Source organism: Marmota monax, unplaced genomic scaffold, assembly GCF_021218885.2.
Source record: "Marmota monax isolate L192 unplaced genomic scaffold, Marmota_monax_Labrador192_F-V1.1 WCK01_AAM20220418_F8-fsc00057, whole genome shotgun sequence".
In the NCBI taxonomy this organism is placed as follows: Eukaryota; Metazoa; Chordata; class Mammalia; order Rodentia; family Sciuridae; genus Marmota; species Marmota monax.
Window position 1 is genome coordinate 5102426 of NW_026693933.1, and position 22129 is coordinate 5124554.

The following is a 22129-nucleotide window of genomic DNA, read 5'->3' on the forward strand; positions in this document are numbered from 1 at the left end:
AAGGGCTGGGGATATGGCTCAGTTGTTAAGTGCCCCTGGGTTAAATCCCTCATACCTAAATAAATAAATAAAAGATTAGGTTAATAGCAGCATTGACTCTTCAGCTGACAGAGTTATTTAGATAAATTCGGGAGAAAGACAGTGTTGCTATAAATGATGTTTGGTCATATTCCAAATAAAAAGCAAGACAAGAAGCACAATTTCTATAAGACTTAAAATCATCACACTACAGTGATGCAGCCACATCAATGTTTATGGCAGCTAATTCTCAATAGCTAAAGTATGGAACCAACCTAAATACCCTTCAACAGATGAATGGATAAAGAAAATGTGGTATATATGCACAATGGAATATTACTCGGCCATAAAGAAAAGTGACTTTATGACATTTGCCAGTAAATAGAAGAATCTAGAGACTATAATGCTAAATAAAATAAACCAATCCCCAAAACCACAGGTTGAAAATTCTCTCTGACAGTGGGTGTTAACACATAAAAAAGGGTGGGAGGATAGAAGTTCACTGGATTAGACAAAGAGGAATGAAGGGGAGGAAGGGGCGACAGGAATAGGAAAGGCAGTGGAATATCTAACACAACTTCCTATGTACATATATGAATCCACCACAATGAATCTCCACATCATGCACACTATAAGACTGGGATCCCAAAGAGAATAAGAATTATTGCATGTTTGTATAAATATGTCAGAATATACTCTACTGTCATGTTTATCTGAAAAGAACAAAATTTTTTTAAAAGTAATAATAAAAATAGAAAGTACTTTTCTCCACTTCTACTCTCTGTGCTCCTCCACTAATGGTTGACACAGGTTTACACATTATCCCTTACCTTCTTTCATTATCCGTAAGGGAGATTGCAACATGTTCTGCTTTCAGATGTGAATGGTATTATGTAGAGGGAAAGTTTCTTAAAATAGATATTTAACAACTATGTATTGGCCTTTACTTTTATCCTATTAGAGTTCCTCCTTTGTTCGCAGAGAGAGTACCTAAGTATTTTAGAAGACTTGGGTAATGACGTTCCCACTCTCTCCTCTCCTCCACACCTTCTGGGCATCCTCTTGGATTTCCATTTTTGCTTTTTCTTCCATCTTGCTCTATACAGTCATGCATGGCTTAACAATGAGGGTATGTTATGAACAATGCATCTGCCTAGTTATGTGATTTTGTCTCTGTGCAAACATCATAGTAGTGTCTATTTATGCAAATCTACATAGCATAGGTAGATCACTCAGGATGGCCTTGGGGTGCAGTGAAGAGATGTGATAAACAAGGTAAATGAGGTCCCTGCCTGCATAACACAGCAGACTTTTTTTTACAGTAAACTTATTTTAATATAAATGTGAGGACTCTAAAATAACAAAAATGTGTAGTTTAGTAAGTTCATAAATCAGTAACATAATCATTTATTCTCATTATCAAGTGTTAGGTACTGTAGAGCATTCAGTGTGCTATGCTTTCGCATGATTGACAGCACAGTAGGTTTGTGTAACTGCATTGTCATGAACACATTAGTCACATATTTGCTATGACATGATGATGATTACAGTGTTACTAAGCGATAGGAATTTTTCTGCTCCATTATAATCCTATGGGACCACTGACATAGATGCTGTCATTGACCAAAACACCATTGTTTGGCACATAACTGTTTTTCCTTTAATTCCTATGGTAAAAGAATTTAAATAACAAATAAAGGACTCCAAAACAAACAAGCATAGCTATTTACAATTTAAATAAAGAGTAGTAATTATCTGAAGATGAAAATACAGTGATCCAGGAATGAAGATCATACATAAAGTACATGTAGTTACCATTTTACCATTTTTGGCTTTGGTATTTCCAGCAGCCAATATAGGGAAGGCAGCACTCTTATTTATATCTTTCTCAGTGTTTCTAGGGCAGGATTCCTCAACTTGGGCATTACTGACATTTTGAATCAGACAATTCTTTGTCCTGGGGGTTGTCTTGTTGCAGGTCATATTTTAGCATGATTCCTGGCTTTCGCCCAGAAACCAGTAGCACACCTCCTGGCTCAGTCATAGCAACAAAAAATGTATCCAGAAATTGCCAAATGACCCCTGAGAGGTGAAACCACCTTTACTGAGAATCACTGCTGTAGAATAATGGCAAACAAATTACAACACTCAGGAAAAGCATAATTATATCAGGTACAACTTGAAACAATTGATTTTTAAAATACTTTAACAATTGTAAGAGGATGAAGTTTAATAATTCTGAAGATAAGGCATTTATGTAGCCTTAGGAAATAATTAGGAAACTCTGTAGAGTCTGCAAATATGATTAGAATGTGCTTTTAATAAGTCATTTTAGGGGCTGGGGTTGTGGCTCAGAGAAAGAGCTCTCCCCTAGCATGCATGAGGCACTGGATGCAATCCTCAGCACCACATAAAAATAAAATAAAGGTATTGTGTCCACCCAGAACTAAAAAATAAATATTTTTAAAAGCTTCATTTTAATTTTTAAATTTTGATTTTACTAGCATGAAAATCAATATGGGTTAAGAGCTCATACTCTTCTGGGTTCTCATTCCAGTTTCTTTAATTACAAGCTGAATCTTCTCTGTGAATTGCATATGTGAAACTGCTTATTTAGAACACTTATGTCAATGGTAGTGGTAAAAATGGTATGAATTAATATAGGTAAAGAGGGTTGCACAATTCTAGGAGCATAATAAGTTCTCCATGACTGTTAGATAACTATCATTACTGTTATTGGCTTTGTTATTTCTAAGCAGTAGAAAATTGAACAGAATTTTAGGGTAGGGGATATACAATGAAACATGCTATCCATCTTAGTTTTCTGACTTTCTCTGCTGAATTTGAGTGGGTGAAGTCCCATTTCTACTCTCTGTGCTCCACCACTAATGGTTGACACAGGTTTACACATTATCCCTTACTCTCTTTCAGTATCCGTGAGGGAGATTGCAACATGTTCTGCTTTCAAATGTGAATAGTGTTATGTAGAGGGAAAGTTTCTTAAAATACATATTTAACAACTGTGTATTGGCCTTTACTTTTCTCCTATTAGAGTTCCTCCTTTGCTCCATAGAGTGAGTGTCTCCCTAAGTATTTTAGAAGACTTGGGTAATGAATAATAGGAATACTACCATGTTTCTCTCTTCCTCCTTTCCTTCTTTTGTTCCTTCTTTCCCTCCCTTCCTCTTTCATATCAATGAATCCTGCTGTCTGCTGTTGATGTATGGTATCAATATTCATGCATTTTGGCAATGCCAGTTGCTCTGGATTCTCTAAAGATTATAGGCAAGTGGAGAATCTGCCTCTCTCCCTCCTTTAAGCTTATAATATTCTAAAAATTGGTTCCAAAGCTTTCTACTTTATTCTTATTTGTTGAGAAAAATATTTTGCCTGTTTCAGTTTACTTGCTACCAAACATTTCTTTTTCTCAACCTCTGTTTTTGTTGTTGTTTGTTCTAATTAGTTATACATGACAGCAGAATGCATTTCAACTCATTGTACACAAATGGACCACAACTTCTCATTTCTTTGACTGCACATGATGCAGAGTCACACCGTTCATGCAGTCATACATGTATATAGGGTAATAATATCATCTCATTCCACCATCCTTCCCAACCCTACATTCCCGCCCCTCCCCTCACTCCCCTCTGCCCAATTCAAAGTTCCTCTTTCTTCCCTACTCCCTCTGATTATGGATCATTATCTGCATATCAGAGAAAACATTTGGCCTTTGGTTTGGGGGGATTGGCTTGTTTAACTTAGCATGACTATCAAACATTTCTGACAATGTAACTAATGTACAAAACACAAAGCCAGTTTTATTGGTCTGCTAAGTAATGGTTTTACTTATAACTGTATTTCTCTCCACCCATCCCTCTCTACCCTACTAAGTAGACTTGTGTCACTGAGGGCATGGGCTGAGGGGATCTCAGTGACAGACTGCTGACTTTGGAATTGCACCTTCTCCACTGATGACCAAATCTTTCTGGAAGGCTAAGCTCATACAACTCTCCTACAAAGTGTAGTTCCACCCTATCTTACTAAGTTTGTTAGATTCCTCTCTGTGAAAGCCTTTTTGTGGGCTGTCTCCCTTATCACATCTGAACTGTAGATTTGGACCCATGTTAGATTCAGGCCCTCCTACATATTGATAAAGTGAGTTGAATTTAGGGGGACTATTTTGAGATTAATAGTTTTTCATTCCAGCAATAAAATAAGGTTTCTGTAGACAGATTACTGGGCAGACTACTTTATGTTTTGAACATTAGTTACATTGTCAGAAATATTTCACAATTGAAAATACTTTCTTTTCCCTTATTTTTGAATGGCACATAAACACAAGGTTGGTAAAGATGCCAGAGGAATTTCAAGGGGGCAGTAATTGGGGTATTGCCATATTAATTCTAACATACAATTATACCCTGCTCGCCCACGTAAGCAGCATGTTCTTGGGAACTTCTGTTTAGAATCCTGGCTAGATTTCTCCTCTGCTATCCAGCAGACTACACTCCTGACCTTGAAAATGAGACAACCTTATCCACACTTCCTCAGGGGTAAGATGAATACGTCTTGTCTTTCTCCTCCCAACTACACTGCTCTTCTCTCCAGTTAAAATATTTCAGTCCCTTCCAGTTTAAACAACCTCCTTTCAGTTTAAAAATTCTGTCTGTTATAGATCAACTTTTATTGCCAGGCTGACTCTCTTTAAGTAGTTGCTCAGTCGCTCAGATTTTCCTCTAATGGTGGCATTTCGATACCTAAAGAAGGGATGGAGACCTGATGGGGTCCTTGGATCCTCTAGCTATTCTTTGCATACTCAGGTTTCATGTCAGTCTCCCAATGTCGCCTTGCTCTCTCTCTTTGAAGCTGAGTTTGCCAAGGGATTAACTCCTGATTTCAGCTTTTTCCACAAACTGAAGCTTGTCAGGGCCCCTGGGCTCCAGCACCCTCCCCTTGTCTCATGTTGGTGCTAATGACCCCCTATGCCTCCCCCATGGGCTGCGCTTGGCCCCAACCATAGTTAGTCCATTCCATAGGCTCTCCCAGGGCATACCCCTTGAGGATTGTGGGAATTTGAGGCTTCCATTTGTGCGACACAAGAACCAAGAACATCTTAGTAATGCTTCAGTCTGAACTTCTATTCTTTTTTCCACACTGCTCTACAGTCTATTAGATTATTCCCAATTTAGTGCAGACAAGATTCCAAAGGTCCCAAATGTGAATCAGAGCAAAGACTCACCATTTTGTCAGCTTCCTGAAACATTTGCCTCTTTTGCTCACATACCACTCTCTGCTTCTGTTGCTTTTGGATCTGCATTTCTCTAGTTTCTCAGGACTGGAAGGATGGCTTTTATTATTTTCCTTTCTGTCATCGTATCTTATATGCAGCATAATCAGCAAGCCCAGTACCTAGTGGTCACAGGTAGAAAGAATCTACTCCCTGAACTATCATTATGGAGGCAGTTTCTCATTGCTGTCATTAACATAGGACTGTGATCCTGGGACAACCAGTCCTTTTCATTTCTTCTATTTCAATTCTAATCTTCTTTTCAGCTCATATGATGTTGTCCCTTAATTCACACAACACACACACACACACACACACTCACTCGCCCACCAAGAAGATGTTGGAGAACAGATGAAGTGCATGGAAAAAAATGATAAAACACTTTTATTTTTCAAAAAGGAAATCATTCTATTGTTAAGAGATTGCCTTGCATATCTTAGTATTATTTCAGAAAGATCTTAGTAATGACCTAACTTGGTCAGCGTGCCAATTTCCTGCTCCACCTCCATTTTTTCCTCTTTTATTATTCTCACCAACTACATCTTACGTTATTTTTCATATTCACAGCCAAATCTGTACCACTGCTCTTCAACTTCCAAAAGCTAGAATGCCTGCCAATTTTCTTATTCTAAGCTATCTAGTCTTTGCTTCCACCATCATGGGATTGCTAATTAAGCCCCTTGATCCTGCTCATTTGTAGCCATCTCATTTAAATAATCCTTGGTCTTTCCCCTTCCTTTCCAGTCCCCAAATATTATTCCATGGAAAGAACTACTACCAGTGGTTAAACACAACCGTTATCCCTTCACAGAGTTTTTCCTACTGTTAAGAAATCCTGCAGTAGTTGTAATCAGAACTCTCATATGTAGGTGACTCTCTTGATGCTGTCACTGATGTAGTAAAGTGTTTTTGGCAAACTTTTTCCCTAATAAGAGGAACATAAAAGGGATATTTATTCTCTACCATTGTGAAGGGAAGAACAAGAGTAGACAAGGATGTTTCTTCTAGTCACAAGGACTATAACTTCTGTTTCATTGTTGGAGCTCTTCTAAGACTTGGCAATGTATGTGGATAGTTTTGGGTAGTTAATTTGATCCTGCAGCACCATTTGGAATATGATGACTTGAAAAGAATGCTTGCGAACAAGCTTTGGGGGTATGACCTTGCTATAGAGTTAATCATATCCCCTTTAAATTCATATGTTGAAGCTCATAACCTTAATTTTATTGTATTTGATAGGATTTTAGGAAATAGGATAAATAAGGTCATAAAGATCCTAGTGCAAGAGGAACCCAAACACAAGGCCATGTGAGGACATAGTAGAAAGGCAGCCATCTGCAAGCCAAGAAGAGACTCTCCCAAGAAACAAACTCAGGCAGCATTGTTCTTGAACGTCCAGCCTCCAAAATTGTGAGAAGTAGATTGCTGTTGTAGAAGCTGCCTAGTCAATGATATTTTATTATAGCAACCTGAACTAAGACAAACCTGTTCATAAACCCAAAATTCAGTATAATGACCCATTTTGATCAGATTATGTCCAACAAACTTGACAGTTATTGACATTTGTTTATAAACTAAATGTATGTAAAATATAGGTTGAAGTCGAATTTAGATAAATATTCTTTATGTGTAAGTAAATGAATGAATGATAAATTCTGTAGGTTCCTAAAGAGAATCCAGTCAGAGATTAACCTACTAAACTTTGGCTAAAGACCAAAAACCTCTAGTATGCATTGATTTCCTATGTGCCCAACACTTCTTGAGAACAATAACTATATCTTTATTTAAAAAAAAAAAAACTTCACTCATAGTAGTAGTAGTATGGAGGCTAGCTGAATTGAAACAAAAACTTTCTTGACTGGTTATTTATACACCAAAATTAATGACAATCATATGGAGTGTTAGCTCTACAAGAATACTTTCAGGAAGGTAAGTATGGACAGGCAGGATATCGCATAAATTTTTTGTAGCTACTACTGTTCTTAGCTGCCGGAACATTTTTCTAATAAAGTATAGTCTTAATATTTTTTGGAAGGAAATTGTGTTAGTTAGGTTTCTGTTGCTGTGGCCAAAATACCTGGAGAGAACAACTTAGAGGAGAAAAAGTGTATTTTGGCTCATGGTTGCAGAGGGTTAGTTCATGATGGGCTGACTCTGTTGTTCTGGTCCCATGGTGAGATAGAAATCATGGTGGAAGGGTGTGGTGGTGGAATTCTGCTCACCTCAAGGGGCAGGGAAGCACAGAGAAAGAAGGGAAGAGATTATAGGGAAAATGAATTCTTCCAGGACACAGTCCCAGTGACCCTTCTCTTCCAGCCACACCCACCTGACTACCCAACCAGTCCCTTCAAATTAGGATGGACTTACTAGGTTACAGCTCTCACAATCTATTCATTTTTACCTTTGGAGGACATCCCATATTTAAAGTCTAACAGAAATTCTTATCTACTGTTTTTAGAAATAGAGGAAGAAATAAAATTTATATTATAAATATAATATAAATATATTATATTCAAAAGTGGAAAGGGGTTTAGAATTATATTTGGCTTGGGGTTACCGATAAGTCTTTTGGAATTTGGTGATTTGTTTTGTCTTCCCAGTAATTTAACATCTGGTGAGTCCAGGCATTTGTGTGGCATTGTAGGTCTGTAATGATATGCAAAACCATCCATATAATGTACATTTGGGTTTTGACTTTTTCAATTGACACAGCCATCTTCCTCCAAGATTTATCCACATGAATCCCAAATAAGTATGTACTTACATTGGTTCAGTAAAACTTTTGATTTGAAGGAAAATGGTCAGCATCTAGTGTCCACTTGAGTGATTCCTTCACTCTTGAGTGAGCAGTGATGACTATGACACAAGCCAAATGTTTTTAGAAACCCCATGTTTCTTCAGGGGTGTGGTAAAGGGCTTGTGCTGACAGGGCCTCAGGTTGTGAGAGGGTTTAGAACCAGCAGAGTATGGTGCAGACTGTTATGCTCAGTAGACGCTTTCTAGAACTCTACTGAGTGCCAAGCATTTCAAAATGGGGACAAAAGTAGACAAAATAGAAGTAGCTAACCTTTGCTTATCACTTACTCATTTTAATCCTGACCGAAGTCATATGCACATGGTACTTTTTTTAAAAGTTGTCATTTTCACAGGCAAGGGAACCAGGGCACAGAGATATTAATTAACTGCTCTGTGTCATTTAGGTGTAATGATCAAGCCACTATTCTGTCTCTTACAGATTGATTCCAGAGACTTCTCTTTTGACTACTTTTTAGAGAATCTCAATTATCTACTTACTTATATATTTAAGGCTATTTGTATGTCATTATTTATTTACTTATGGTTCTCATTTACTATTTATTTATTCATTGTTCTTAACAACATTTAAGATGAGAAGAACTGCATGAGAAAAAGAGAGAGCTGTGAACATACTCAGAAAACTGCTTAGTAATTTGTAAATATATGTTACTTTTATTTATTGTATTTGTTCCATGTGATTAGGCCTCTTGAATCTAATTCTCATTTTTTGATATAAAACTTTTGTTTTTTGCCTCATTTGGGGAGGCGTTAAATTCACAAACATTGTATTTCATTCTCTAGTGCTTCACATGATACATGCATCCTAAAATTGGTCCTGTCTTCCATCTGATACTGCTATTTATTACATTAGAAATACCTTATACATAAAACATGCAATATATAATAATTATAAACCCCTACCTTTGTACTTTTCATTTTATATATATATATATATATATATATATATATATATATATATAATTTCATATATATATAATCTCATATCACATGCATGAGAAAGATTCCCTTCCCAATATTTAAAGGAGAATCCAGAGTATTGGGGTAGTCTTTTTTTTTAACCTATATTTCACTTATTTTTTTTATGTGGTGCTGAGGATCGAATCCAGGGTCTTGCACATGCGAGGCGAGTGCTCTACAGCTGAGCCACAACCCCAGCCCCTGGGGTAGTCTTTTTTGACAATGGTGCTCTCTACTATAGGAGGAACCATGTATTTTACTGACCTATCTACTTTTAATGAAAGCAGCATGCAGTGAATCCAGCCAACTGTACTAAATGTTAGAAATCTTAGGCTTCTCCTTTGAAAATCACATTGTGCCTTGCACTACAGTGAGGGTTTTAAGGGTGAGGACCACATGTTCCTTCCATTGATTCAGAACCTGAGCTGCGGTTGCTACTTCCTACTCACCGACTGCTACTGCTACCTGCCTAAAAATTGTCTTTGGCTCCCTGTAAACCTGCAGTTAGAAAGGTATTTGAATTTTCCCCCTCCAGCACTTGCAAATCCGATTTTTATGTATAACTAAGTGCTCTTAGTTTTTACTCTATCTACTACTGGGGCCTGGTTTCTACCAGGCCTGTAACTAAGCCAGATCCGGCCTATGTAATGCTGTTTGTAATGAGAAATCTAAACAGGGAATGGCAGTGAGGCATGGCAGGAATGTGTTTCCATTGGAGAAGTCAGTGTAGAGAAAAAGTATAAGCAAAGCCATGTCCAGAAGGCCTTCTCAGCTGGCCAAGACGGAAGACTAATGTTATTGTACATAGGCAGTTACCCTGCCAGCCCTTCCTCACGGATTTGCTTTCTCTCTGTTGCCCTCCTGCCCCCTCCCTCCTTCATCTCTCCCTTCTCTTTCATTTTCTTCTCTCTTTCTACGGACTCCTTGCTGGCTGTTTGCTCAGGTGGACAGTGACACCATTTGGAACGAGCTGCACTCGTCCGGTGCTGCACGCATGGCTGTTGGCTGTGTCATCGAGCTGGCTTCCAGAGTGGCCTCAGGAGAGCTGAAGGTGAGGTCTGGGTTGCATTAAGTGTGGGAAATCCAGAAAAGAAGCTGAAACTGAGATGTTGTTGTTTGGGAATTGTGGGGACTGTGGTGTGGTAATAAAAGGAAGGAGATGGAGGGAGGAGGGCGGAGAGATGGCCACTAAGGTGTGATAATAAACTCCTCTGTAGGTAGACAGCAGCTGATCCTGCTCTTAGGGCCTTCCTCTCCTGGAGTATATTCTGTGGTCAGGGCACACTGGTATGTTTTTAAGAGCGTAGAAATGGTGAGTAAAGTCATGGTCTAGGTTAAAAATACCCTTAGTGTATACATATCTGTCATGCCATCCTGGGATTCTTTTTTGAAACAATTTTAAAAATATGATTACTGAGTAGTATGTATAAGCTCAGAATACCACCCAGAGAGAGGAGGGGGGAGAAAGGTAAATACCAGACGGGAAGGATTGGGAGGAAGAAGGAAATTGTTGATTAGGAGGGTAATGATCCAGAGTATGTTTTTCCATGAAAGAACTTCAAAAATGAGCTATGCTTTATTGTTCTTTTCTTTTTATGGTCTCTTCTTTTCTACATCATATGAAACGAACAATGTCTAAACCCCAACGTTTCCCAGTCTAAACAATTTATAAAAGCCAGAGACCTGACAGACGTTGACATTTTATTTGGTATTTTAACAGTGCTATTTAAAGGTATGCCATGTGTGCCTTGAATGCAGTTACCCCAATAAACTTTGTTGGTGCTAACACAGCTTTATAATGCACTAGTTCACACACTTCATAACCCAATCTGGATGGTGATTGATCCGGTATTTTTAGCAATTGTGGGGCTTAAGGGAAATATATTATGACCAACAACACATGCGTTGTGAGTTTTGTTAATCTAAGGTAAAAATCTAATTAGGATATTTTTCTTTATGTGTAATGAATTTTTATTCAGTTACACCTGATTCTTCCTTCTACTTAGGTTTTAAAATGTAGGACTGGAATGCACACTTTACAATGCATCATCTGTCCCAGAAGTCACAATATGCAGAAATAAAATTTTGATGAGATGAGCTATATTAAAAAAAAAAGAACTGTCTCTGTAAATTTGACATGATCAGTGTGAGGACGCTAACTGCTCATCTTGGGGCTTTTTGGAGCCATTAACCTGGTAGTTAGTATTCAGGCTTTACCTTTAGTAATGAGAAGTTAAAAAGTGGAAGGGAATCAGCTCCATGGGCAGGTTTTGACTATCTCCCAGTCCAGTAGCATTTTAAGAATAATTCTTCCTGTGTGAGTAATGTTACATACTATAATAAGTTGGCATTTTAAAAGAAGAACATTTGAGGGCCTTATTTTCAGGAGAATTCAAATGACAGACAATAACCAGAACACAAAATTATAATGTTTAATATTAAGCTGGCACAACCCCACATGATTATATTAGCATTCAAAATTCTAATTGTTTGAAGTTTATGGAAGTTTAAGCAATAATTCAGAAACCTTTTCAAGTAGAATACCCACATAATATTTACATTAATCAAAATCATCATTAGCCTCATTGTGTGGAATGGACAGATTTATATACCAAAAACAAAACTGAACAAAAACTGAATTCCACCTTTTTAGCAGGTAAGTATTTAAAATGGCCATTTACAAACTAAGTATCAACAAAATATAGTATGGACATGCTGATCACCAGCTGTACCAACGCTGACTCTTTATGTTAAGGAGAAGGATTTGTAGAAATGGTTTATCTCCCTCTAGTTAAGGAATCAGCAAATGTGGTTAAAAGAGAAAAGAAAGAGAGGAAAAGAACCAGTTTAAGAGTCAAGAAATTTTGGTCCACAGTGCCTCGTAAATACTGTGCCATTTTTGACAAATCATGTAACTTCTTTTGGCTTCAGTTTCCTGTTCTGCAAATTCATCAAGTGGAATTGATAATGTTGAAAGTTGTCTGTGGCATGAACTCTAGCTATTTGTGAATGAAAAGTGATCAGAGAGTCTCAATTATGCACACTGAGACATATCAAATAGTGGGTATTCCAAAATGAAGTCCAGCATGTTTTGATGAAATCCAAGATTTTTGAGTTGAATTACCTTTCTGGTTGTCGAGATCAGAGTAAAAATCTAACACAGCAGGACCACACCAGAGGCACTGGTACCTATCCTGATGGGCCAAGACAAAACACCTACTTTTTGGAGAGTTTGGGTAGGCCACTATGGGAAGGGTAGAAATCAAAGATGATTTGGAGCCAGTGAAGAACCCAAATAACTTAGGTAGAGGGCCATGTTTGGGGACCCCTGTTCAACCCAGTCTACCTGTCAATGTCTACCTGTCTCAGATGCCAGTGCACAGGTGGAGTACCTGTTGGCCAGGTATACTATTACTCATCACTTCATTCAGATCTCAGAAGAACATAGGGATGCTTATTTGAGGATGCTGATATGTAACCCTCTGCTAAGTATAAAAAAAAAGCATTTTGTTTTTCATATTTTGCATCTACATCCAAGTCTCATACGCTCTACCCCATTCTTCCTGTCAATCAATACTGTAATGAAATGGCATTGTCATATTATAATAGTGCTTCTTTGGAGATTGTTCTAATTTTTTTTTAATTGAAAAGAATTAAGAGCCATATTTCAAATAAGGTGGGCTTGGGTGGGGTGCTGTCTTGCGAGATGAAGGATAGCTAGGGAGAGGTCACTGAACTCATGCAGGATGCAACCCTAGAAGATTAGAAACAGAAATATGGAGCAGAAATAATATCTAAAAGGTGAACAGTCTTTCAACTTATAAATAAAAATTGGTTCAACATTTATTTATTTATTTATTTTTATTTACAAAGAAAGAAAATGACAAATACGATTACTTAGAACTTTTGCTTGATGTTGGACTGACCATGACCACCTTCCACATGTCTGACAGACTCTGTTCTTTCTTCACCTGGGAATACTAAAGAATTAGAAGAATGAGATAAACAATGAGGCGGGTTTCATGTTGACACTTTAATATAATATAATGCAGCAAACTAGAGCAGTAAATCAGCATACTTTTGGCATAGAATGGAAATTCCCAGTGAAGTTCAGTAGAAATTATGGGAACTTTCAAGGTTTTTAGGTTTTTACAATTTATTAATACACATACACACACACACAGAGGCATATGCATACAGGCGAAATAATTCCTCAAATCTACAGATGCCTCATTTAGCTGTTTCGCAAATTCTGTTATTCAGGAGCACAAATATTTTGAAAATGCTGAATTTTTCCGTATATTGGAAAAATAGGTATCTTAAAATACTTGTTTGTGTGTTTTATGGGACATTTTAGAAAGTACATATGGAACACAAATAATCTCTAAAAGGTGAACACTCTTTCAACTTATAAATAAAAATTGGTTCAATATTTATGAAAATTTATTGTAAAACTTCAATTTGGTGCTATTTTTAAGATGTTGCAGTCTATAAATGAAGTTAAAATTGCTTTAGCTCTCTGTACATTTTGCCAAACAAAACAAAACAACTTTCCCCCAAAACATACAAAACCTGCAAGACACCTAACTATCTGAATGATGGATAGATTTCTTTAATGTTCAAGTGGAAATTGTGATGTCATGTTGCTAATAACACCTGCTCCTCATTGGATACCTGCTGTGGGTTGGGCAGTGAATATGTAACTTGTAACATTCTTACAATGTTCTCTTCAAGTAAAGGCCACCAACAGAATACTGGCTGAAGACATGAAGTGACCTTTTCAGATCCTGCATATAGGATGATAAATCAGAAGACTATAAATCTCATAATCCTCTGTTTACTTACAGCTACTACATCAGGATTTTTGTGTTCAGGTAGCTCAAATATAATAAGAATAAGTAGGATTAAAATCATCTGTTTTAAATGGTCTATAACCTTTCTTTTTAGTGTTATAAAATGTTCAATTGGTACAAAAAGACAAGTTACTTCTTAAATCACAAAACATTATAATAAATAAATCCTATATCTTCATCCAACTTAAGAAATAGAATTTTGCTCACACTGTTAATGTTATTTCAGTATTTATGCCTATCTTTCTGAACCACAGATAGCTATTAATCTATTGTATTTTTAAAAAATATTCCTTTTCTTTTTTTACCACTTTTGAACTTGTTTTCTGTTTTTATAAAAATGGAATATTTGTATTATTTTTCAGCTTTCTTTTCCCCTTTAAAATTGTTATGAGGATTTGTCCTCATGGATATACATTTATGATTCATTTGTTTTCATTGCTATAAAATATTCCCCTTGTCAATCAGAATTTGTTTATTCAGTCTTTTGTTGGACATTTTAACTGCTTCTAGAATTTTTGTCTTTGAAGAATGCTCCATGAACACTCTAACATGCCTGCTCTTTTACTCTGGTATAACTAAAATAGTTGGCTACTAGGCTAGCCATATAACATATTTTCAGTAAGTAATGCCACGTGGAATTCCAAAATAATTTTCCCACAATGACATCTTTATAAATGGTAGCCTAAACCTCTGATAATTCTCTCCTCCATAAAAGCAATGACAAAACTGGCAAAAGTTGTCAGGATGATTTTTTCTTCAAAAATCTGGAAATTAATGAAAGGACCACAACAACTCAGTAAGTGCATTTCAGAAAACAAACTGACTGAATGTTAATATGAACAATGAGCTTTGTGGTGGTTTAAGTCACCCTGTTCCCATCTTTCCCTTTACAGTACCACAGTAAACTTAATAAATAACAGTCTGCATTCTCAGTGAAAACCAGTAATTTGGTAGTCTCCAGAGGGGATATAATGGGATTGGAGCATCTTCAAAGTCTCATTCCTAAATAATTGTCATTATTTGTCCTGTCTGGTGCTTCCTTGCAATACCCACTTGCAAGACTGTCTTTATTTGACTGCATGTGGGGTTCATGCAGAAGCACATGTTGAAAAAAATAAAGGTAATTGATAAACTTTGCCTGAGGTGATGGATAACAGTGGGGTAAATAGTGGACAACCAAAAGCTTCAGTGGAAAAACTTAAGAATGAGAAGTACAAAAGAACTATGAAAAGTTCCATCCAATACCTAAGAATCTAGACTGGACTGTCATTTGCCTGATGCAGCTATGTGCACACTCAGGATAAGTAAAAGACTTGAGAAAGCCCTGACCTCTTACCTTAAGCTGAAAGGGAGGTTCTGCTTCAACAAGAGTGAAGGTGTCAAGGTGGAGGCCAAGGCCTGACTAAATATTGAAGGATATATAAGCTAATACACACACACACACACACACACACACATCCTTTGCAAAGACTAGAGTACTGTTTGTTATTGGTTCAGGGCATTTAAAGAAATCTCCCCGTACAGTCATTAAATGACAGACTCCATTGCCACATAAAACATAGAAAACAAACTTGGTACAATTAGTTCAGAAAAGTCACCAAGCAAAATAATAACAAATAATAATAAAAAATCCCTGGGGAGAGATGAGATTCCATACTATTTGTTTACAATGTCCAATTTTCAACAAGAAAGCATGAGTTATGCAAAGAAACAAGAAAGTAAGGACCATACACAAGAATAAACAGAGCTAATAACTGTCCCTGAGGTAGCTCGGGTATCAGACTTGTTAGACAAAGGTGGTCAGGGATTTTGAATATTTTCAAAGAAATAATTCAATTCATTTTTAAAAGATTGTGTGAGAATATATGTCTCTAAAATACAATATTAACAAAAAGAAACTGGAAAAAAAGAACTAAATAGGAATTATGATGTTGATAAGTACAGTGGATACAAATGAAACACTTACTTGAGGAACTTATGAGACATGAGCTGACAGCAAGAAATTCAGCAAACTTGAAGATGGCAAAATGAGAGAGCTCAGTCTCAAAAACAGAAAGAGGATGAAGAAATACTAGCAGAGTTAAAGACCCATGAAACATGTTCAAGTGTACCAATATATGCAAAATAGGAGTCCCAAGAAGAGAAAGAAAAGGGACAAAAGAATATTAAGACACAATGGTTTTCATTGTTTTTTGAAGAAACTTCCTAAATCTCATTTATAAAAAGTTAGTCTATATATCCAGGAAACTCAGTGAACTCAAAGCAGGATAAATTCAAAGAGATCCACACCTAGACACATTGTAATTAAACTGTGAAAGCCAAAGGTAATTAGGAAATCTCAAAAACCAAAAGAGGGGAGCAGTTCATTCTCCAGTCCGCTGTAAGATTAACACTGACATTTCATCAGAAACCATGAAAGCCAGAGGGCAGTGTGGTGACATACTCAAAGTGCTAAAAAAGAAAAAAGACCAACAATCAAAGAATTCTACATCCAGTAAAACTATCCTTCAAAAATGAGGGTGAATTTGGGCTGTGATGTGTTTCAGTGGTAGAGCGTTTTCCTCATATGTAGAACTTCCTGGGTTGAGTCACCAGCACTGAAAAAACAAACAAACAAACAAACAAAATGTTCCCAAGAATGCAAAACACAGAATTCATTGCTAGTTAACTAGTGTTATGGAAATGATAAAGGAAGTCCTTGGGATTAAAATGAAAGGACTTTACACTACACAGTAATTTGAATCCTCAAGAAGAGATAAAGAGTACCAATAAAAGTAAAAAACACAGGTAAATACAAATTATGGTATAAATGTGTTTTTTGTTTGTAATTCTTTTTCTCTTCTCAGAAATATTTATAAGCCTGTGTTTATGTGCACATTGTGTATAAAGATATAATTTGTATGACAATAAGAGCACAAAAGAAGGCATGGGAGATGGAGCTACATAACAACAAAGCAGAATTTTTGGCTACATAACCACAAAGCAAATTTTGGATGGTGCCTGAGCTTGATTGTTAAAAGTTATAATGTTAATTGTAATCCACATGGTAACCACTAAGAAAATAATAAGCAAGCAAGCAAGAAATAAAGAAGAAAGGATGAACAAGAAAGCTAAAAGAGAACATTGAAGAATGTCTATTTAACTCAAAAAAATGCAGACATGGAAAAATAGCAGAATAACAATAATGAGAAGACAGTGTGGAGAATAATTCCAAAGTCTTTTCTGCCAATTTTCACCCCTACCACCAGCACAAAGGACTTCCCAATACTCTTCATTCTTGTCTATATTTGGCAATTTAAAATTTTTAACAATCTTGTGGGTGTAAAAAGTATCTTAAAATGTTTTAAATTTGTATCTCCTAAGCATTATTTTCCATTTAGGTTGCATATAATATTAAATGCTTTATGTGTCTTTTACTTAGTTTTACATTTCTAATTAATGTTTAAAAAAAGTTAAAGGTGTTCTGAATACTGGTACCCTATCATATTTCAGTTTGGGGGCTATATTTAATTTTTTTAAATTATGTATTCCAAGAAGACATTTTCTATTTTTTTCATTGTTATTCTGGTTTAAGACTGGCTTTAGATTTTCTTTCCAATCTTGAGGTCATAAAAATATTCTATATTTTCTGTTTGATTTATTTATTTTTAGTTAATTAATTTATTTATTTTTTCTAATTTGTTATACATGACAGTAGAATGCATTTTGATTCATTGTACACAATTTCAAGCACAAATTTCATTTCTCTGGCTGTACACAAAGTAGAGTCACACCATTTATGTCTTCATACATGTGCCTAGGGTAATGATGTCCATCCCATTCCACCGTCTTTCCTACCCTATACCCTCTTCCTTTCCCTCCCCTTTGCCCTATCCAAAGTTTCTCCATTCCACCCATTCTCCCCACCTCCATTATGGATTAGCATTCACTTATCAGAAAAAACATTCAGCCTTTGGCTTTTTGGGATTAGCTTACTTCACTTAGCATGATATTCTTCACCTCCATCCATTTACCTGCAAAGGCCATGATTTCATTACTTTTAATGCTGAGTAATATTCCAGTGTGTGTGTGTGTGTGTGTGTGTGTGTGTGTGTATCACAGTCTCTTTATCCATTCATCTATTGAAGAGCATCTAGGTTGGTTCCACAATTTAGCTATTGTGAATTGAGCTGCTTTAAACATTGATGTAGCTGTGTCACTGTAGTATGCTGTTTTTAATTCCTTTGGGTATAAACCAAGGAGTGGGATAGCTGGTCAAATGGTGGTTCCATTACAAGTTTTCTAAGGAATCTCCATACTACTTTCTAGATTGATTGCACCAATTTGCAGTCCCATTAGCAATATAAGAGTGTGCCTTTTCCCCACATCCTCACCAACACTTTTTGTTGCTTGTATTCTTAATAACTGCCTTTCTGACTGGAGTGAGATGAAATTTTAGAGTAGTTTTGATTTGCATTTCTGTAAATTGCTAGAGATTGAACATTTTTTCATATATTTTGTGATATATTGTATATCTTCTTCTTACAAGTGTCTATAGCCCATTTATTGATTGAGTTTCTTGGTTTTTAGTATTTAGTTTTTGAGTTCTTTATATATCCTGGAGATTAGTGATCTATCTGATGTGCACGTGGTGCTATTGAACTCATGGCCTTGTATATGCGAGGCAAGTACTCTACCAACTGAACTACATCCAGCCCCTATATTTTCTGTTTTGAAGTCACAGTTTTTACAATTAAGTCTTGAATTTATGAATTTGTCATTCCATTTTTGCATTTGCTGAGATATGGATGCAATTTCTCTTCTTTATCTTTTTTTAAGAGTATATTATTTTTTTATATACACTTATTTTATTTATTTTTATGTGGTGCTGAGGATCGAACCCAGTGCCTTACACGTACAAGGCAAGTGCTCTACCACTGAGCTAAAACTCCAGCTCTGATTAACTTTTTAATATTAAAAATTATATATTCTTGAGATAAACCTGCCTTGGTTATAATTTAATATTCTTTTCATACATGATTGAAGGATTTTGGTCAAGATTTTTACATAGATGTTCAGTACTGAAATTGGTCTGTAATTCTTCCTGACTTCATAAAACAATTTTGAGATTATCTCTATTTTACTCTACTTCAGAATAATAATTAGGGTAAAATTGGGCAGCTCATTCCTTCAATATTTGATAGAACTTGACTCTAAAGCTATAAAGCCTTGTTTGGAAAGATTTTTAACCACTGATTCAATTAGTTTCATAATTATAAAACTATTTAGAATTTTTCTTTCAAATCAATTTAGTTAGGTTTTTCTAGATATTTGCACATTGGAGCTAAATTTTCTAAATTGCTGACATGAAGTTAGGTGTGGTGGCACATGCCTGTAATCCCAGCAGCTCAGAAGGCTGAGGCAGGAGGATCCCAAGTTCAAAGCTAGCCTCCCCAAATGTGAAGCACTAAGCAACTCAGTGAGAACCTGTCTCTAAATGAAAATACAAAATAGGGCTTGGGATGTTGCTTAGTGGTCGAGTGCCCCCAGTTCTATCCCCAGTACCCTCCCCCAAAATAAACTTGTTAACATGAATTTGCTTGCAATATCCTCTTTTAATACTTCAGTGTTTGAAGGAGCTTTAGTGATACATCTCTTTTATTATTCTGGTGTTTACATCTCTTTACCTTTATCACTTCTTTCAGAGGTTTATAATTCACATAGAATAAACTTTTGTCCTTTTTAGATATAGTTTATATTTTATGAATTTCTTTTATTTTTTACTATTTTCTTTTTTATTTAAAAGACGGACATCTTGAATATTTATTTTAATAATTTTCTAAGTAATTTCTTCAACTCATTATATTTAAAATTTTAGTCTTTTTCAATATATAAGTTATAGCTATATTGTTCAATAGAGTTTTACTTAAAAATAATGTCACTTTTCTTTTTCTGTACCATTAGTGCATTAAAAGTCTGTTTAAGTTATGGTCATTGTTATTGACTTAAACTTAAGACATTCATAGAATTTGGTGTGTGTCATTCTAGTTCATACGAGATTATGAGATAAATTTTCTTGCCTGAAATTCTTGCTATTTGTAAAATATATTTTGTGTACTCAAGCAAATTTGTATCAGTATGTTCTTGTGTATAAAGACCTTTATATGAAAATTAATAAGAGCTTATTAATTATTTTGTTCAATATTCTGTATTTTGTCACATGATCTTTGCAGGGTTCTACAATGGATGCTTTATTTTATTTTTTATTTGTATTTTTTTTAAATAGAGAGAGAGACAGAATTTTTAATATTTATTTTTTAGTTTTCGGCGGACACAACATCTTTGTATGTGGTGCTGAGGATTGAACCCGGGCTGCATGCATGCCAGGCGAGCGCGCTACCGCTTGAGCCACATCCCCAGCCCTACAATGGATGCTTTAAACTATTATTTTAGAGTTTCTAAATATCATGACAGACTTATTTAACTTTATATAATGTTTAATTTTGTATTATATATTTTGATACTGTTATTAGATCTGGAAAAATTATTATTTTCTTTTAAAACCTTTTATTAATATTTAAAAATTATCCTGAATAAATTTTGTCCTCAGTATTCACATAATATTAATATAGCAGAACCAAATTATTTTTCCTTTTCTAGTATTTGCCTGGCTTATCATTTAATATTCCTTTATTTTCAAATGTTCTTTTATATATATATATATATATATATATATATATATATATATATATATATATATATATATATTAGTTGTTGATGGACCTTTATTTTATTTTTTTACATGCAGTTCTGAGAATTGTATCCAGTGCTTCACACTTGCTAGGCAAACACTCTGCCACTGAGCCACAACCCCATCCCAAATTTTCTCTTTCTTTATGTAGTATATCTAGCTCTTAAAAATAGCACAAAGCTGGATTTGTTTTCTAATATGGTTTTGCATATTAGAAACTCATTAATATTTCTTATGATTTGTAATATGCTCAAATATACTTTGATCATCATGGTTTTTGCTTCCTCTTTGTCCCACTATTTGTCCCTTCTCCTTCACCCATCCCTTGCTTTGTATTCAGATGAATTTATTTTTAGTTTGTTTTCCTTATTCTAATTTGGGGGAATATATACACACTGCTTTTATTATTTTAATAATTACTTCTTAAAATTTATCCTTTACTAAAGGCTAAATCTTTACCACTGTCCTTTGCTCCCCATTAACAAAGAATTTTAGAATGTTTTAAAGACAATAGTTATATCTTAAATTACATGTTATTATATGTTTATTCTTTAGTTTTTGTTTTTTAAAAAATAGCATCCTAATGAGACATTCTTTTCCATCATCAATGTCTCTTTACATTTGCCTGTGTATTTCCATTTTCCTTACTCATCACATATCTTTGTATCTGAAACCTCCATTCTGGGATTCTATTTCTCTTCTAGCACATTTTTTAAAAGTTTCTTTAGTAATGGTTTCTCATATTTTTATTTATCTATGCTGTCTTTTTGCCCTTGTTCTTGAAAGATAATTCAGTAAGTACACAGTTAAAGATTGATACTTTCTCTCATAAATTTTAAGGTTCCCTATCTCTGCTCCTTTGGCTTCTGATTTTAATAAGGAAAAATCAACCTATAGTCTAATGATCTTTTTTTTTTTAGATTTTCTATCTTTTCTAATAGATTTCCATCTCATATTTTGACTTTGATATTCTGTATTTTATTTACTATGTATGCAATTAATTATGTTGTTTATAATACATATTAGCAAACCAAATTTAAAGTATATTTAATGCAACATACATTGTGACATTTCACCTGCTTCAGACTGAAAGTAACCTTTTCGTTAATTTTTTATTTATTTTTTGGTACCAAGGTTTGAACACAGGGGCACTCAATCACTGAGCCACATCCCCAGCCCTTTTATTGTATTTTATGTAGAGACAGGTTTTCACTGAGCTGCTTAGCACCTTGCTTTTACTGTGGCTGGCATTGAACTCATGATCCTCCTGCCTTAGCCTCCCAAGCTGCTGGGTGGGATTACAGACATGTGCCACTGCACCCAGCTGAAAGTAACCTTCTTGATTTCAATTACTTTTTCATTTATAAAACAAATATATATTGAGCATCTCTTTTGTTTGAGGATCTACTATAAATACTAAAAATAGTATGGTGACCAAGAGAGGGAAATTAGGTGCCCTTAAGG

General features: G+C 35.4%; 1 protein-coding gene across 20 annotated transcripts in view; it reads left to right on the forward strand.

Moving 5' to 3' along the window:
- Hdac9 (histone deacetylase 9) overlaps nt 1–22129 on the forward strand; it is an 857477-nt gene that overhangs the window by 644971 nt on the left and 190377 nt on the right. For all 20 annotated transcript variants that reach the window (XM_046463549.2, XM_058585330.1, XM_058585328.1 and 17 more), the window contains one exon: nt 10026–10133. In XM_046463549.2, coding sequence (XP_046319505.1) covers nt 10026–10133 — 108 coding nt within the window. The remainder of the gene's footprint in view (nt 1–10025; nt 10134–22129) is intronic.